We start from the raw sequence: 14,453 nt of genomic DNA on the forward strand, positions 1-14,453 counted from the left end.
GCAACTATAATCAGACTTTCCAACCCGTTATAATATATTAAGTCATTAAATTACAGGCTGCTGTAATTTTTACAGGAATTTATTGAGTGCTAATGTAATTCTTTCATCTAAGCAGAAAGATTGCATTGACTTCTGCACGGGACTTTTACTTGATTGGATTGTAATCAGTTATGTCTTTTCAGATGACCGCATCTTTTTTTAATTCAATTGTAATCTACTTGTTCCTCGGGGTTGCTGCACTTTATCATTTTTATTAATCAACCTATATGCTCGCAATTGTTGTAGATGTTCAGGAAGAGTTCTCCAACTGGCAGGAGGTGATTCTCAGTCAAGGACAGAGCGCAGCCCCCTCTGCTGGTCGGGCCAGGCATAGCATAGGCAGGTGGGGAAAATCATCAATCTTCCTTGGTTGGTCTACACCTCTACCACCTGAGTCATCAGAAAAGGAAAAACATTTTCAGGTGTTTAGAAAAAATGATGTCTAGAGATGATCTCAAGAGAATGGGGTGCACTCTAAAAATGAAATGGCAAGATTGGCAGCTTTGCTGGCTCAGCTACATCCATTATAGGAGTTGCTCTCCTTGTGTACCTGGCTGCTCCTGAGCTACTGTGCATGGGATGGGCTCAGCTGCTGGACACTGCCTCCTTACACACACACACTCACACACACATGCTCACATGCATGACCCCTCGCTTAGTCCCTGCCCCTCTGGTTCCTTCCAGACTTCACCTGGCAGCCTGAGGTACCATTGGCATTTTGGAGAAAATTCATTGTGGTAGGGGTGGGGGGCTATTCTATGCATTGTACGACGTTCAGCAGAGTCCCTTCCTCTACTCACTTGATGCTCGTAGTGTCCTCCAGAAATGGCCATCAAAAAGTACCTCCAGATATTTCCAGATGCCCCCTAGGGACCAAAAGCACTGGTCTAAAGGTTAAATCCCAGCACTGCCATCATCTTCCAGGCACATACTGTGAAGGGCCAACTCACAACCACACGGCTCTCCATTTGTTCAGACTTACACAGAACACATGTACTGAACACCTTCCATGTGCCGGCCACTGTGCTAGCAACTTGAGCTATATCTGTGAACCAAAGAGAGTTCTCTCCCCAGAGGGACTCACATTTAAGTAGAAAGAGGAAGAAAATATCTGGGGAAAGATCCAGCCTGGCAAAGGCCAAGTCCCTGAGGTGAGAGCACACCTGTGTGCCTATGGGATGGAGTGGAGGGAGCACAAGGAGGAGTAGGTAAGAGACGAGGTCAGAGGTGATAGGGATGGACCACGCCGTCTAAGGATATGTGCAAGCCACAGGAGGGTGTGCAGCCATGCGGTGACATAATGTGATGTGTGCATCCAAAGGCCGCACGCTCTGACTCTGACTGCACTATGAAGAACAGACTGCACGGTGCAAGGGAGAGTCAGGGCAATGGATTTGAGGGCCATTGCATGCATGGCAGAAGATGATGGCAGCTTGGGCCAGGATGGCAGCAGTAGAGGTGGTGAAAAGTGGTTGAACTCTGGGAGTCTTTTGAATGTAAATTCTAAAGGGATTTCCTGCCTGATTACATGATGAACTGAGAGAAAGAAGAGTCAAGGATGACTCCAAGGACTGTGCCTGAGTCACTGTAAGAAAAGAGCTTCTGTCTCCGTGGCTGGAGAACATTATGGAAGGAGCAAGCTTCGGACAAGATCGGGAGGCCAGTGTCAGACACACTGATTATAGAGCCTCACAGGCAGCCGAGTGGGGACTCCAGGGAGTCACCCCAGGAGGCGGGCTGCCGCAGTTCAGGATCAGGGTAAAGCTCAACTTTGGGAGAAATCAGCATAAGCTGAGATAGAATGCCATTGCCTGGGGTGTGGAACTGATAGAGAAGAAGACCGAGGAGGAGCCCTGGGGACTCCCAACATTTACTGGTCAAAAAGAACAGAAGTGGAACCAGCAAAGAGGGCTAAAGAGGAGGAGCCAGGGCAGTGAGAGGGGCATCCAGAGAATGTGGAGTCCTGAGATTCAGAGAAGAAAGCGTACTGAGTCTACCACCTGCTGCTGCTGGGGCCAACTAGATTCAGGCTGAGAATGAACCATCACACACACACACACACACCTGATTTAAAGGAGACATCTGGAGCAGGCGCAGTAAGGGGCAGCCCCATGGGACACAGATTCCACTGCTGCAGGCAGAGGGACGGATGGGGCAGGTTACAGGGCAGTCCTCAGCACCACTGGATCTGAGTAGCCCCTCATTTACAGGGAAGCAAGTCCAGGGACATGAGGTGCCTCGCCCAGCAGGGCCCAGCAGACCTCTGGCAAGAGCCATCCAGAACCCAGCTGGACCCTGTATCCTGTATCTGCCCTGCTGATAGCCCACACTCCTTCCTCCTCCCCCCAGCTTGGCCCCAGGGCCGCCCCATGCAGCCCATGCCTTTCCCAGACCCGTTAGCAGTACTTCCTTCCCACAGCCTCCCGCCCTGCGCAGTGCTGCTTGTGCACAAGAGAAATGCTAGCTCTCTGTACTAGCAATTCAGAATCCTTCATACACACTAAATCCACTCTAAAAAATATCAAATTATTTCCATCATTAAATCCAAAATGCCATTAAACAAATTGCATCTCAGCTGTTTATCTGGAAATTTCTCTAGTCCTCACTGCCAGCACCCCTGAATGCTTTAGCATAAGGAGTGGCTCAAGATGAATGGTCATGTCCACTGGCTGGTTACACAGCAGCATTTGATGGAAATTTGATGTTTTATTGGCTTTCCTGCCATTAAGTGAAAGAAAAGTAATTTTCCTCCGAGGCCAGGCTGATGTTTAGAAAATTTATCTGAGCTGTGGTGGCCGACAAGCAGGTGGCTACTCTTGAGGCCCTGGCCTCTTTACTAAGGGATTCTAGGATTCTGCATTGCAGGAATTCCGGGTCCATTCCCAGGGACCCCCAGATCCGAGTCCCCGCTAGAAGCCTGTGGAGTCCCGAAGTGAGTCTAAATAAAATAATAATAGCAGCCACCCATCTAGTCACCACAGGTGTGCAACACTGTACTAGACACCTTATGTGGAGGATGAGAGAAATGGAGACCCCCCCAAGGTGGGTGGGGTGTCCAGACCCTGGTGCCAGGGCCTCCTGCTCTTCCACAGGGCAGACGGATGGGAGCACTATTTGGGACTTTGCTGGGGATTTTTTAAGACTGGAAATGAGCCATTTGCTGGGAGGAATGTCCAATATGGAGAAATGACTTTCCCAAAGGTGACCCAGGGGTGAAATCTGAGTCTGTCCTTGTACTTCTGTGTTTCGGATTTGGTTTTGGTTTTGCTTCTTTGGGGTGGGGAGCTCTTCCTGTGGTGCTTTAGAACTGCACCTGCTCACCGGCTCTTCCTGCCCAGAGATGAACCCAACTCCTCCAACTGTAGTCAAGGCTTCCTGCCGTGATGTGACTGTGAGGTTTAATCCCTCTCCCTGCACTGGCTTATATTCCCTCCAGCCCTCTCTCACCACAGCGGGGCTCTGCTCGCCCTTCTTCAGCATCCACAGGGCCCTAGCAGGTCCGCCTGGGCCATCTCTCTGCCCAGATGGACTTTGCTGAGCAAGAGACCCTTCACCTTTGCCCCAGACACCACACTTACCTCCTGCCATCTGGGCTAAAAAGCCTCCCTGTCCTTCTAGGCCCAACCTAGTGGTCTTCGCGAACCACCAACCGTCAATAAAGCCTCCCTCACCCTCTCTCGGTTTCATGTAACATTTCTTATCCAAGCTGTCCTTATAGTCCTCCCCTAGTACTACCCACAGTGCAGTTATTTGTGTATTTTTTTTTTCCTCAATTCAACCATGAGCTATTTCAGAGGTAGTTACATCCTATCTTGAAGCATACAAGGCCTGCCTTTGGGTTCTGTAATGAACCCTGGTTGGGGCACAAACTTAATGTGCTTTTTGTTTCTACAGACCAACCAATTAATCCAGAGAGTCTGTATTGGAGAGAGCAATGTGATAGAAGAAGAAATTCGTGTGAACAGAAGCGTGCGTGAGTGGGCAGGAGGAGGAGGAGGCGGAGGTGGAGCCACTTACGTGTTTAAGGTGAGATGTTAGCCAGATTCCTAGCGCGAGGACTCGTGTATGTCGTGCTGTTAGAGCCTCCTCAGGACAGCCCTGGGTCGAATCCATGAGCTGCTCTGCCCCCACTTAAAGATGAGAAGCTGAGGCCTCGAAGGAAGTGCACTGTCTGCCCAAAAAGGGAAGCTCCTCTCCTACCCATGGGCCAGCCCAGGTCCACCTCGCCAGGACTGCTGCAGGGCTGCGGAGGGTCCCTTGTCCCCACTGGGGCAGCTATCTGTCCTAAGGCCGGCTTCTCTGACATCATCACAGCCTGGCCATAAACTAAAGGCAGGGCCTCCTTCTGGGTGCTCCCGTAGGGATGGATACTGAGGGCTAAACCTTGCACTTCCGGGGGTCAGAGCCACAGATGCCTGAGAGTAGACAGGAGGGAAAGAGCACACTTACTTTTAATCCCTAGCATCCAGACCTCTCCAGCTCGTCTGGGATAAGTGCCCTCCAAGATCCATTTCCTGATGGCTTTGCTCAAACCCCCTCCCACCCAAAGCTCCCCCAACTGCCCTGCAAACGTTCAGGCTTAAACATTTAAACCAGGGCTTGGCGCCTGCAGAGCAGGTGCCCAGCTCAGCCTCCTGATCTCTGGGTGTCTCCTCTGGCCAGATGAAGGATGGGGTGCCCGTGCCCCTCATTATTGCAGCCGGAGGTGGCGGCAGAGCCTATGGGGCCAAGACAGACACGTTCCACCCGGAGAGACTGGAGAATAACTCCTCTGTCCTAGGGCTGAATGGCAACTCTGGAGCCGCAGGTAAAGCCCGTGGGCCCTGCCCTCCCCCAGAAAGCCCCAGGCATCCTGCGGGCCTTACCTCACACCCCTGCCATCCCGCCCCTAAGAGCCTCACAGTCACTAGCCCCTGAGATGGCAGGAGCTCACTGCTGTGCCAGTATCCAAGGAGAGAGGGCAGCGGGACCCCAACACCTGGGGGCACCTTGCCAGCCAGCCACGTGCACCCCACGCTCGGCTCCCCAGCCCTGCAGTTCCCAGCACTGACAAAGTCCCCAGAGCCTACTGAGGGTTATCACTCAGCTCTGGCTGTCCCTGTTGTAGACCCAAGCTTTACCGTCCAAAGCTGACTCCCTCTTCCCAGTGCATAGTCGTCCCTCTGACACCTCTCACCTGCATGACCAGAGAACCTCAGCCAGGAGCCCTTCCAGAAAGCCCTTCCAGACCAAGAGACCTTCTCATGGGTCCCCAAGCCCCCCTCCATCACCTCCTGGAGTCTCTGGGAACGGTCACCAGTGAGATACAGTGTGGGACAGTAAGGGCAGGGGCCAGCAGGAAGGTTTGTGTGGGCCACCTCAGCCACATTCTGCCTCAGCTCTGCACATTTGTTTCCTGTGGCTCAAAGCAGCTCAGCTGCAGTGGCCACGGCTGTCACTGGGGCACCCTCCTGCCCTGTCCAGGGCCACTGTGCTCTTGGGCAACTCCCAAGCTTTGGTCTCAGGCCACCCAGAACAGGCTGAGCCTGGGAGTAAGGCCACCTCAAACACTTTCCATCAGATTCCTGTCAGTTCTGACATATGGAGGTTTGTGTTTCTCTCTCTCTCTCTCTCTCTCTCTCTCTCTCTCTCTCTCTCTCTCAACATCCCATGAAGAGGGTTTTATTCTCAAGCTACAGGTGAGGAAACTGAGGCACAGAATAGAGAAGTTCACCCCAGGATTTCACAGCCAGCAGAGAGTGAAGGTCCCAGGGCTTCCTGGGTTCCCTCAGGGGACCTCTGCAGGCCCTTGATGGCCAGCTGCCCAAAGACAGGTGGGTCCCAGCTGTTGCTAAGATGGGATGCAGTCACCAAATAGAAGGTCTGATGCTTCAGGGGTCAGCAGGCAGGGAGGAAGAGCTAGCGGCTGTGAGCCCCCTCCCTGCTTCTGAGCAGGAGGCCAACAGGAAGCAGAGCAGAGGCCCACTCAGTGCAGGCTTGCTGTGGCCCAACTATCTCTAACCCATGGCCTGCTCCTGGCCCCAAGGACCATCTTCAGGAGAAGGTGGGAGCACCCCTCAGAACAACCCCCATCCTGCTACCTTCCTCACCAGTGCCCTCAGGGACATGTTTTCTCCTCTCTCCCCACAGGTGGTGGAGGTGGCTGGGATGATAACACTTCCTTGCTCTGGGCCGGAAAATCTTTGTTGGAGGGTGCTACCGGAGGACATGCCTGCCCCCAGGCCATGAAGAAGTGGGGGTGGGAGACAAGAGGGGGTTTCGGAGGGGGTGGCGGGGGGTGCTCCTCAGGTGGAGGAGGCGGAGGATATATAGGTAAAGATGATTCGTGTTCAAGGTGTCACTCCCTCCCCTCTTAGTCCTAGGCATCCCTTGTCCCTCCCCGCCCTTCTGGCCCTCCCCGCCCCCTCAGTGTGGCCTGCGATCCTGTGATATAACTGCACGCTCCCCGCTCCCCGGCCTGGCTGGGCCAGCCAGAGGCAGGGTGTTGGCTCCCGAGCCAGCATCCTGCCTCGTGGCTTCCTTAATGACAGCATCAACTTCCCATGTGATCCTTGATCTCCCAAGAGCCAAAGATAAACAGGCTCCTCTCAGAGCCGCTGCAAGGGCTCACTGGCCTGAGAGCCACAGAGGCCAAGCTGCCCCCCGACACCTCCCCTTTGGCTTCCGCTTCGCTTCGTGCGGGGCTACTTGGCTCTCCCAGGCTCCTCGTTCTCCCTCATGGCCCACTGGCAGCCGGAGGAGCACCCTGAGGGCCTCTTCGGGCAGCCCGGGCCCAGCCCTCCGGCAGGTGGCCTGCCATTGACTCCCCCGGCCCTCAGAAGAGCCTTCTGCAGCCGAGAGGCTGGGCCGATGGCCCCACGCTCCCTAGACTAGGACACTGCATGCCTGCCCTGTGCCACTCGTGTCTGTGTGTTGCTTTGATGCTGTGTAAGGTGCTTGTGTTAACCACACGCTCTTTTCTGAGCCCTGGGTGGGTGGGAGGAGCCCAGGGGAGCCCAAAGATAACCCCCCACCAAATGAAAGGAGGGACGGGAGCCTGCAGGCACAGGGGCTCGCTCCCTGCCGTGTCTCAACCCTGACCAGTGCAGTGGGGCTGGCGAACAACTCCTCAGAGCTGCTGTCCAGGCCAGTCCTGGAAGAGGCCTCAGGTGTGTGCCGGCCGGGGGAGACCAGAACTTAGGGACTCTTGCTCATATCCACCGGCTTAGAGCAGAGGAGACTCCCCCAGGGAGAGGCCCCAACCTGGAGGGGAAAGTGGTCCCCACCCCAGCATCCACTGACCAAGACCCAAGTACAGCCGCTGTGCCCCGACTCCCTTCCCTCCCTCCCCTGCCCCCTGAGGTCCCCAGAGGCCCCTGGCTTTGCCCAGAGCTGCACGCCCCGCTGATGCGCATGTGTGTTGAGACATGGCACCCACCTCTCTGGGTTCACCTCTTCTCTGATCTGCCGCAGGTGGCAATGCAGCCTCAAACAATGACCCCGAAATGGATGGGGAAGATGGGGTTTCCTTCATCAGTCCCCTGGGCGTCCTGTACACACCGGCTTTAAAAGGTACCCCTCTCTGCCGGGTGGTGGAGCACACTTCCTTAGGCCTGTTCTCCCTCCACACCGAACCTCAGAGCTTCTGGCATGTGTCCAGGACACAGCCGGGCTCAAGGGCCCCTTGCAGCCACGTCTTCCCGGGACTCCTCTTGCCAGGTCTTCAGGAAGTCAGAATGTGTGACTTAATGTGGACACAGAGGTAGTAAACGCACTACCAGGCTGCCTAGTGCTAGAAAATTCAGCAGCCAGCCACTGGGTCCCGCAGGGGTCTCTCCCACCTACACACAAAGCTGCTCACACTTGGCAGCCGCATGTTTCCGCTTGCGATAGGACCTAGGAATGGGGACCCGAGCACACAGTGAGCAGGTGCAGATAAGGCAGGGGGGCGTGGTGTGGGAGTGCGGGCCCAGCCTGAGACTGACCCCCCTCCTTGTCACCAGTGATGGAGGGCCACGGGGAAGTGAACATTAAGCATTACCTAAACTGCAGTCACTGTGAGGTAGACGAATGTCATTTGGACCCTGAGAGCCACAAGGTCATCTGCTTCTGTGACCATGGCACAGTGCTGGCTGAGGATGGCGTCTCCTGCATTGGTAAGGGGGCCGGAAGGGGAGGGGCGGGGCCAGAGCGACAGCCACTGGTCGCCATGGTCCTGGGACTCCTCCTTCTCCGTGTGTAAGCGTCCTGTCCCTTCCTGCTGGTGCTCTGGCGACTGAGCAGAGGGGTCTAGTAGGGAAGGTGGGGCATTGGTCCTGAAGCCTGAAGGAGTGCTACCCCTCGCCCAGGGCAGAGCCCTCTGACTTCACCAAAGCCGTCCTAGCTCACTCACACGCCCGGGGGCAGGGACCCCAGCCCTCCCAAGGCACCTCGGTGTATCAGGAAGTTCCAGAACAGGGACCCTGTTCCTTTGAGCTTCCTCTCATGGTTCCTAACTGACCGCAGTCTTTCAAGTGAAGATTTGGTGGCAGCACCCCATCCTCCTCGAAGTCTGTTCCAGATGAAAGAGCCCATTCCTTCTGACCGTCCAGATACAGCTGTGGGCCTCCACCCCAGCCTGCTGACCCTCCTCTCCCTTGTTCCAGGTGTCAGTGTAGCTTTTGATGCCTGCTGTCCCGTAGCAGGCGAGATGTCTCCATGAGAGCCACCAGCAGGGGCCACAAGGGGCCCTGTCCTCCTCGCCTAGGGATGCGGGGGAACTAATTCAGCCTCACCGGGTGTTGCCCTCTACTATGGGGTCATGCGAGTGTGGAATCCCCTTGGTCCCCAGATCTTTCCTACATGCACCTCTGTTGCTCCTTTCTTCCCTGTCCTATGCTCAGCAGTTGATGTTTTTGAACATCCAAAACTGATGTTCATCCCTTCGCACTTTCCCTCTGCTCCAAAGCTACTGTTATGAAACTGTAAAACAGGATGAGACTGCTCGGTGCCCAAGGTCCCCTGAAAACCCAGGTGGGAAGCAGCAGGTGGTTTTGTCCTGACTGAGGCAGGCACCTCTGACTTGGGGACAACCACCTCAGAGGAGAATCAGCTTGGTGAGGGCCCTGTCCTGACTGTCTTCCAGTGTCACCCACCCCAGAACCCCACTTGCCTCTCTCGCTGATCCTCTCCGTGGTGACCTCTGCCCTGGTGGCCGCCCTTGTCCTGGCTTTCTCAGGCATCATGATAGGTGAGTGTGCCAGAGCCCTGGGGGCTCCAAAAGGGTCATATCTAGCAGAGATGAAGAGTGACTCGGGAGGTGCTGAGGATGGCAGGGTGTCCTTCTGACCTTCTAGTCCCTGGAGCTGGATAGAGTGGTGACTAGGACAGAGCAGGCCAAGCCAGAACCGAAGCTCCCAACCTCCACCCCCAGAGCGACTACAGTACTCCAGAGAGACCCAGTACCCCAGGGAGACCCAGTACCCCAGAGAGACCCAGTCCTGAGCCTCAGCCCAGGGGTGGCGTCCTGGCTGCACCACGGGATGGGATAGTCTTCATCGGCTGACAGGGTGGCTAAAGCCGCAACAAGCACACACACTCCTGGGACTTCGCTCTCAGCCTGCAAGGGCTTCAGTGGCCACAGGTCCTGGCGTAGCAGTCAGGCCCACCACCCACCTCCCACCTCGATCAGAGACAGTGGCCGGCTGGGTTCAGCACACATCTCCATTCTGCCTGTGAGCTGAGATCACAGAGGCTCCGCATGGGCCAGCCACGCTGCTGCTGGCATGAGATGCCCGGGTCAGAGGGGAGGGGCATGAAGACAGGCAGAGGGAAAGGCTCCCAGACACATTCCCAGGCCAGCCCCTGCAGGGTGAGGCAGTGGCGGACAGGGAGGGGGGCACAGGTTGTGTCCCCATGTAGCGCCCCTCTTCAAAGGGACATGTGATGAGAGCTGACACTTGTTGCACCTGTGTGCCTGGCGATTTACATTTCAGATCATTAAATCCTATGGTTCCAATCTGTCACTTCTGCAAAAAGGGGTGGGGACAGATGTCAAAAAGCAGGGACGGGGACAGCACACTTCTCATTTGCTCTCCTACCTCCTCCTGCTCACTCCTGGTATCAGCTTCTTCCCCCGCCCCGTGAGGCCCTCTCACTTTCCTTCTCATCCTCTGTGCCTACCCTCTCTTCCCTCCCCCCTCTGACAAAGAAAGAGAATCCTGTGCCCAAGGTGGCTTCATTTCATAGAGGAGGGCACTGAGCACATCGAGGTTGACCAAGGGCAGTGCTGCCCTGGCCCGGAAGCAGTGGGGCTGGGCCTTCCGGACCCGCCCTCCGAGTGGACATTTTTTTCTGCCGTAGTAGTCTTCAGTAGAGACCAGGTTCATGTGTGATAGGAGCACGGGTTAGAGTCCCTCGAGTGGCAGATCTTCTTAGAATGCTCCAAAGCCACTTTCTGTCAGTGGGCTCATGTCACTATGCCAACTCTAGGGGAGTGGGGAGTCAGGGCTCAGGGAAGCGGGCCCGGAGTTCCTGTCTGTCCAGGAAAAGAAATCAAGGTCTAAAGAGGCCAAGCAACCTGGCCAGGATCACTCCACTTGTAATTAGAGGTGGAATTAGCTCTCAGGTCCTTGGATACCAGTTTAGAGACCTTTCCGCTGTGTGGCACTTCTCCAACCAAGTGGCGGGGCAGCTCTCTGACTGTCAGAAGCACAACTGGCCAGGGCCCAGTGGTGGCCCCTCCCAGGGCTGAGCACCACAGAAATGCTGGGCTGGCCCATTCCCGGGACACCAGCACCCCTCACGTGGCTCCCTCTACCCCGGAGCTCCCAGGGGCCTCACCAAAACATCCTTAGACTGCACGGACTCCAGAGTGTTCCACACGACCTTCCGGCCTCTCCTTCACGCAGGGTCAGACTTGCAACCCAAGCTGGTGGGTCTCAGCCTTCCCAGCGGTCTCCCCCTCCCTCTCCAAGGCCTTTCTCCTAATAAAATCCTAGGTCTTGGGTCTGCTTCCCGGAGGATACAGACCATTAGGCCTCTGCCTGTGTAGGATACAGTCAAATCTTTGCCACTTATGTTTCTTAAAGCTTTACATTGGCTTCAAATGCTGTTCTGATTATTTTGTTAGTATTAGCAAGTGTGATGGAAAGGTTTAGAGCTCAGAGAGGGGGATAGAAATCTAGGGAGGCTTCCTGGAGGAAGTACCCTGTGCTGGCCTTTAGGAGCCAGGCTGCCAGCCCGGGACCCCCGTGCCGCTGACCTCCGCCTGTCTACAGTGTACCGCCGGAAGCACCAGGAGCTGCAAGCCATGCAGATGGAGCTGCAGAGCCCTGAGTACAAGCTGAGCAAGCTCCGCACCTCCACCATCATGACCGACTACAACCCCAATTACTGTTTTGCCGGCAAGACCTCCTCCATCAGTGACCTAAAAGAGGTGCCTCGGAAAAACATCACCCTCATTCGGTGAGTGGGGTGGGAGGGAGCAGCGGCCCAGGGGGCTGGATGTCATTCCAGCACCACAGACTCCTCTGGCCACAGAAGCCAGCAGAGCCATCTCCAGCAGAGACCCCAGCCTCCCAGGGGGACACGGCTTAGTGCACAGGGCCACGTGGGGTGTGGATTTAACACCAGACCGATTCGGGAGTTTATGCTGTGAGAGGAGGACTTTGAGAGAAGACCAGGCCTTTTGAGCATCCACTCCCAGAGGGCTCCTGGTCCCTCCCCCCATGGTGGGGTTGCTGAGTGCACCTCATTCAGCAGCTGAGCACACTGTGCATTTCTGTCATTCACGACATCACCCACACGAAGTCTCTGCCAGTGACAGACTCACCAACTATTCAGTGAATGAATAAATGTTTGAACATTGTCACGAATCCTATTAGGACCTATACTGGCCCGTTATCTGTTGCCAATAACACAATAGCACTGACTGGTTGAGTTGCAGAGAAGAGTATTTTGTTTGGGCTCCCAGTTCAGGGAGGCTAGAGGCCACGTCTGGTGGTGGCCTTCTTGCTGTCTGTCGGAGACAGTGCTGGGTGTCACTCAGCAGGGGCAGGGGGTGTGTGAGGGTGTCCGCACGCTCTGGTCTCCCCCAGGGTTTGATCTTGGGGCTCATGCTAATGAGCTGACGTCACCCTGATCACCTCTGACAGCATGGTTGGATTAAGCTCCCCCCTCCATACCTCACAGTGGGATTAACTTTCAACACATGAACCTGGGGGGAAACAGTCAAACCGTGGCAGAATCTTTCTTACCAGATTCCAGATAAAGAAATGGAGGCCCAGGATCGAGCAGCAAGGCCAGGTTGAAAGTGCTGCTCCCAAGTTGCATGGCAGCCCTTCCCTCTTGTGCACATCTGCTAAAGGTGACCTTGGACTCGGGGCCCCAGCTGCCCTTTTCTTGTGGACCCCCTAACTCTGCATCACCTTGCCTTCTCGCACAGGGGTCTGGGCCACGGCGCATTTGGGGAGGTGTACGAAGGCCAGGTGTCCGGAATGCCCAACGACCCGAGCCCCCTGCAAGTGGCTGTGAAGGTGAGAGGCAGCTTCCTCTTGAGCCTGGCATCAGCCTGTGGTCTCTCTAGGCTGCAGTTCTCAGCTCAAGCTGCCTTCTTCTTTCCTCCTCTCCCTCTGTGCTCAGACGCTGCCGGAAGTGTGCTCAGAGCAGGACGAACTAGACTTCCTCATGGAAGCCCTGATCATCAGGTAAAGCCAGAGGCCCCAGCTGCTGCCTCCCACTCAGAGACGTTTCTAACAGATAGACATCTTCGAGGGAAATGGGGCCCCTGAGAAAACTCCCTGGTCTTCATGACGCATCTTACAGAATGGAAACCCCCAGTGGTTGTCTTGGAAAATGCTGGTGTGGCCTCATAATCAGGCTGCTGTCATTGCCTGCAGCCGGCACCCCTGGTATCACCCACTGGTTCTTGTTCCCCAAGTGACTCTTTCAGAACCAGGGCCCTTTGCCCATCCCAGCTTGCCGTTGTGGCGTGCAGGAATCCTGTCTCTCACATGACAGTGGGCCGCCCCACTGTGTTCACCATGGCAGGGCCAAGGCTCTGCAGGCCTGCACCCTTCAGTGTGTGGCTCTGACCCGGCTATTGCTAACAGCCTCAGTGCTCCAGGCTCCTGCAGGCCGCTGCTCTGACTCACACCCCCTGGGGAAGAGGCACATGTTTTACCTCAAGATCTGGAGGGCACTCAGTGCCTCCAGAAGGCATCAAACATCCTCACAGGTGGGGTAGCTTAGGGGTCCCCTTAGTGGAGGTGGGGGGGGGGGGAACCAGGCCAGAACAGTGTGAGCAAGGTGCTTGTGGGCTCTAGACACCCAGGAGGATATGCTAATTTAAAATTAGCATTTATTTCCTGATTATATACATAATGCATGATTATTGAATAAAACTTAGAAAGATAAGATCATATGGAAGGAAAGCCAACTCAATCTCATCATTAGGCAATAATTAGCCATTATTTTTCAGTGGATAGTCACCCAGGCTCTCAACTCTGTGTGTGTATTGTGTGTGTCTGTGGAGCGTGTGTGTGTGTGTGTGTGTGTGTGTCCATGTGAAGTATCCTAGCCTCATTGCCCTGTGTGTCCTCGCAGGATCACGTTAACAAGCAAACCCAATTCTCGGGGCCGCTTGTCCCAACTCAGTCCCTGCCCCTGAGGAATCTACTGGTGACAGCATGGACCAGTGACCATGACCCCTCTTCCTGGCTCTCTCTCACATGCTGCCACCTGGCAGGTCTCACCCAGTCCCTCTTAGAAGCTTCATAGCTTCTGCCTGAGTTCTTCCTCGGAGAACTCAACCAAGAATTCATGCAGCAATATCTAAAGATAGATACACACACACACACACACACACACACACACACACACACTCTTCCTCCTCCTTGCCCAGGGCCTGCACAACATCCTCCCTTCCCAGCCCATTCTCCTGTACACCAAGCTCCTGGAAAACCTGGCCTGGCTCCCAGCTGCTCAGCAGAGAGGTTGGCTGCTGGCTCAGCAGGGGACCCCACTGCCCACAGCTGCTAAAAGCTTGACTTTGTATCCTGCTTCTCTCACTTAAGATTGTCCCAGACCCAGCTCAGTTAAATTTGGTTGCACCCCTCTGCCCCGCAGCAAATTCAACCACCAGAACATCGTGCGCTGTATCGGGGTGAGCCTGCAAGCCCTGCCCCGCTTCATCCTGCTAGAGCTCATGGCGGGCGGAGACCTCAAGTCCTTCCTCCGGGAGACGCGCCCTCGGCCAGTGAGTGGGAGGGGCAGCAGCGGGGGTGGGGAAGGTGGCGGGAGCCTGGGAAGCAGCATTCCTGGTGGGAGCCTGGGTGCCGGCCCTCGGGGTGGCACAGAGGGTTCAGAAGGTGAGCGTGGCTGAGCCCCAGCCCCGGGGAGGAGGTGCAGAGCTCTACGATGGATTCTGTAGCCTGACTGCCTGTTTATGGCCTTCT

General features: G+C 55.5%; 1 protein-coding gene across 3 annotated transcripts in view; it reads left to right on the forward strand.

Moving 5' to 3' along the window:
- Positions 1–14,453, forward strand: part of Alk (ALK receptor tyrosine kinase) — a 703,900-nt gene that overhangs the window by 668,123 nt on the left and 21,324 nt on the right. Inside the window, exons 14-23 of one of the 3 annotated variants that reach the window (XM_004839247.4) lie at positions 3,934–4,065; positions 4,702–4,846; positions 6,169–6,351; positions 7,492–7,590; positions 8,022–8,174; positions 9,143–9,247; positions 11,277–11,463; positions 12,443–12,533; positions 12,640–12,704; positions 14,125–14,254. In XM_004839247.4, the coding sequence (XP_004839304.1) occupies positions 3,934–4,065; positions 4,702–4,846; positions 6,169–6,351; positions 7,492–7,590; positions 8,022–8,174; positions 9,143–9,247; positions 11,277–11,463; positions 12,443–12,533; positions 12,640–12,704; positions 14,125–14,254 (1,290 nt within the window). Of the gene's footprint in view, positions 1–3,933; positions 4,066–4,701; positions 4,847–6,168; positions 6,352–6,381; positions 7,591–8,021; positions 8,175–9,142; positions 9,248–11,222; positions 11,464–12,442; positions 12,534–12,639; positions 12,705–14,124; positions 14,255–14,453 lie in introns of those variants that run through there. The other 2 variants (XM_087216167.1, XM_021253678.2) reach the window with 2 other exon arrangements.

The sequence above is a fragment of the Heterocephalus glaber genome, unplaced genomic scaffold (genome assembly GCF_053883595.1).
Source record: "Heterocephalus glaber isolate CG9 unplaced genomic scaffold, H.glaber_assembly_v1.0 deba00001457, whole genome shotgun sequence".
In the NCBI taxonomy this organism is placed as follows: Eukaryota; Metazoa; Chordata; class Mammalia; order Rodentia; family Bathyergidae; genus Heterocephalus; species Heterocephalus glaber.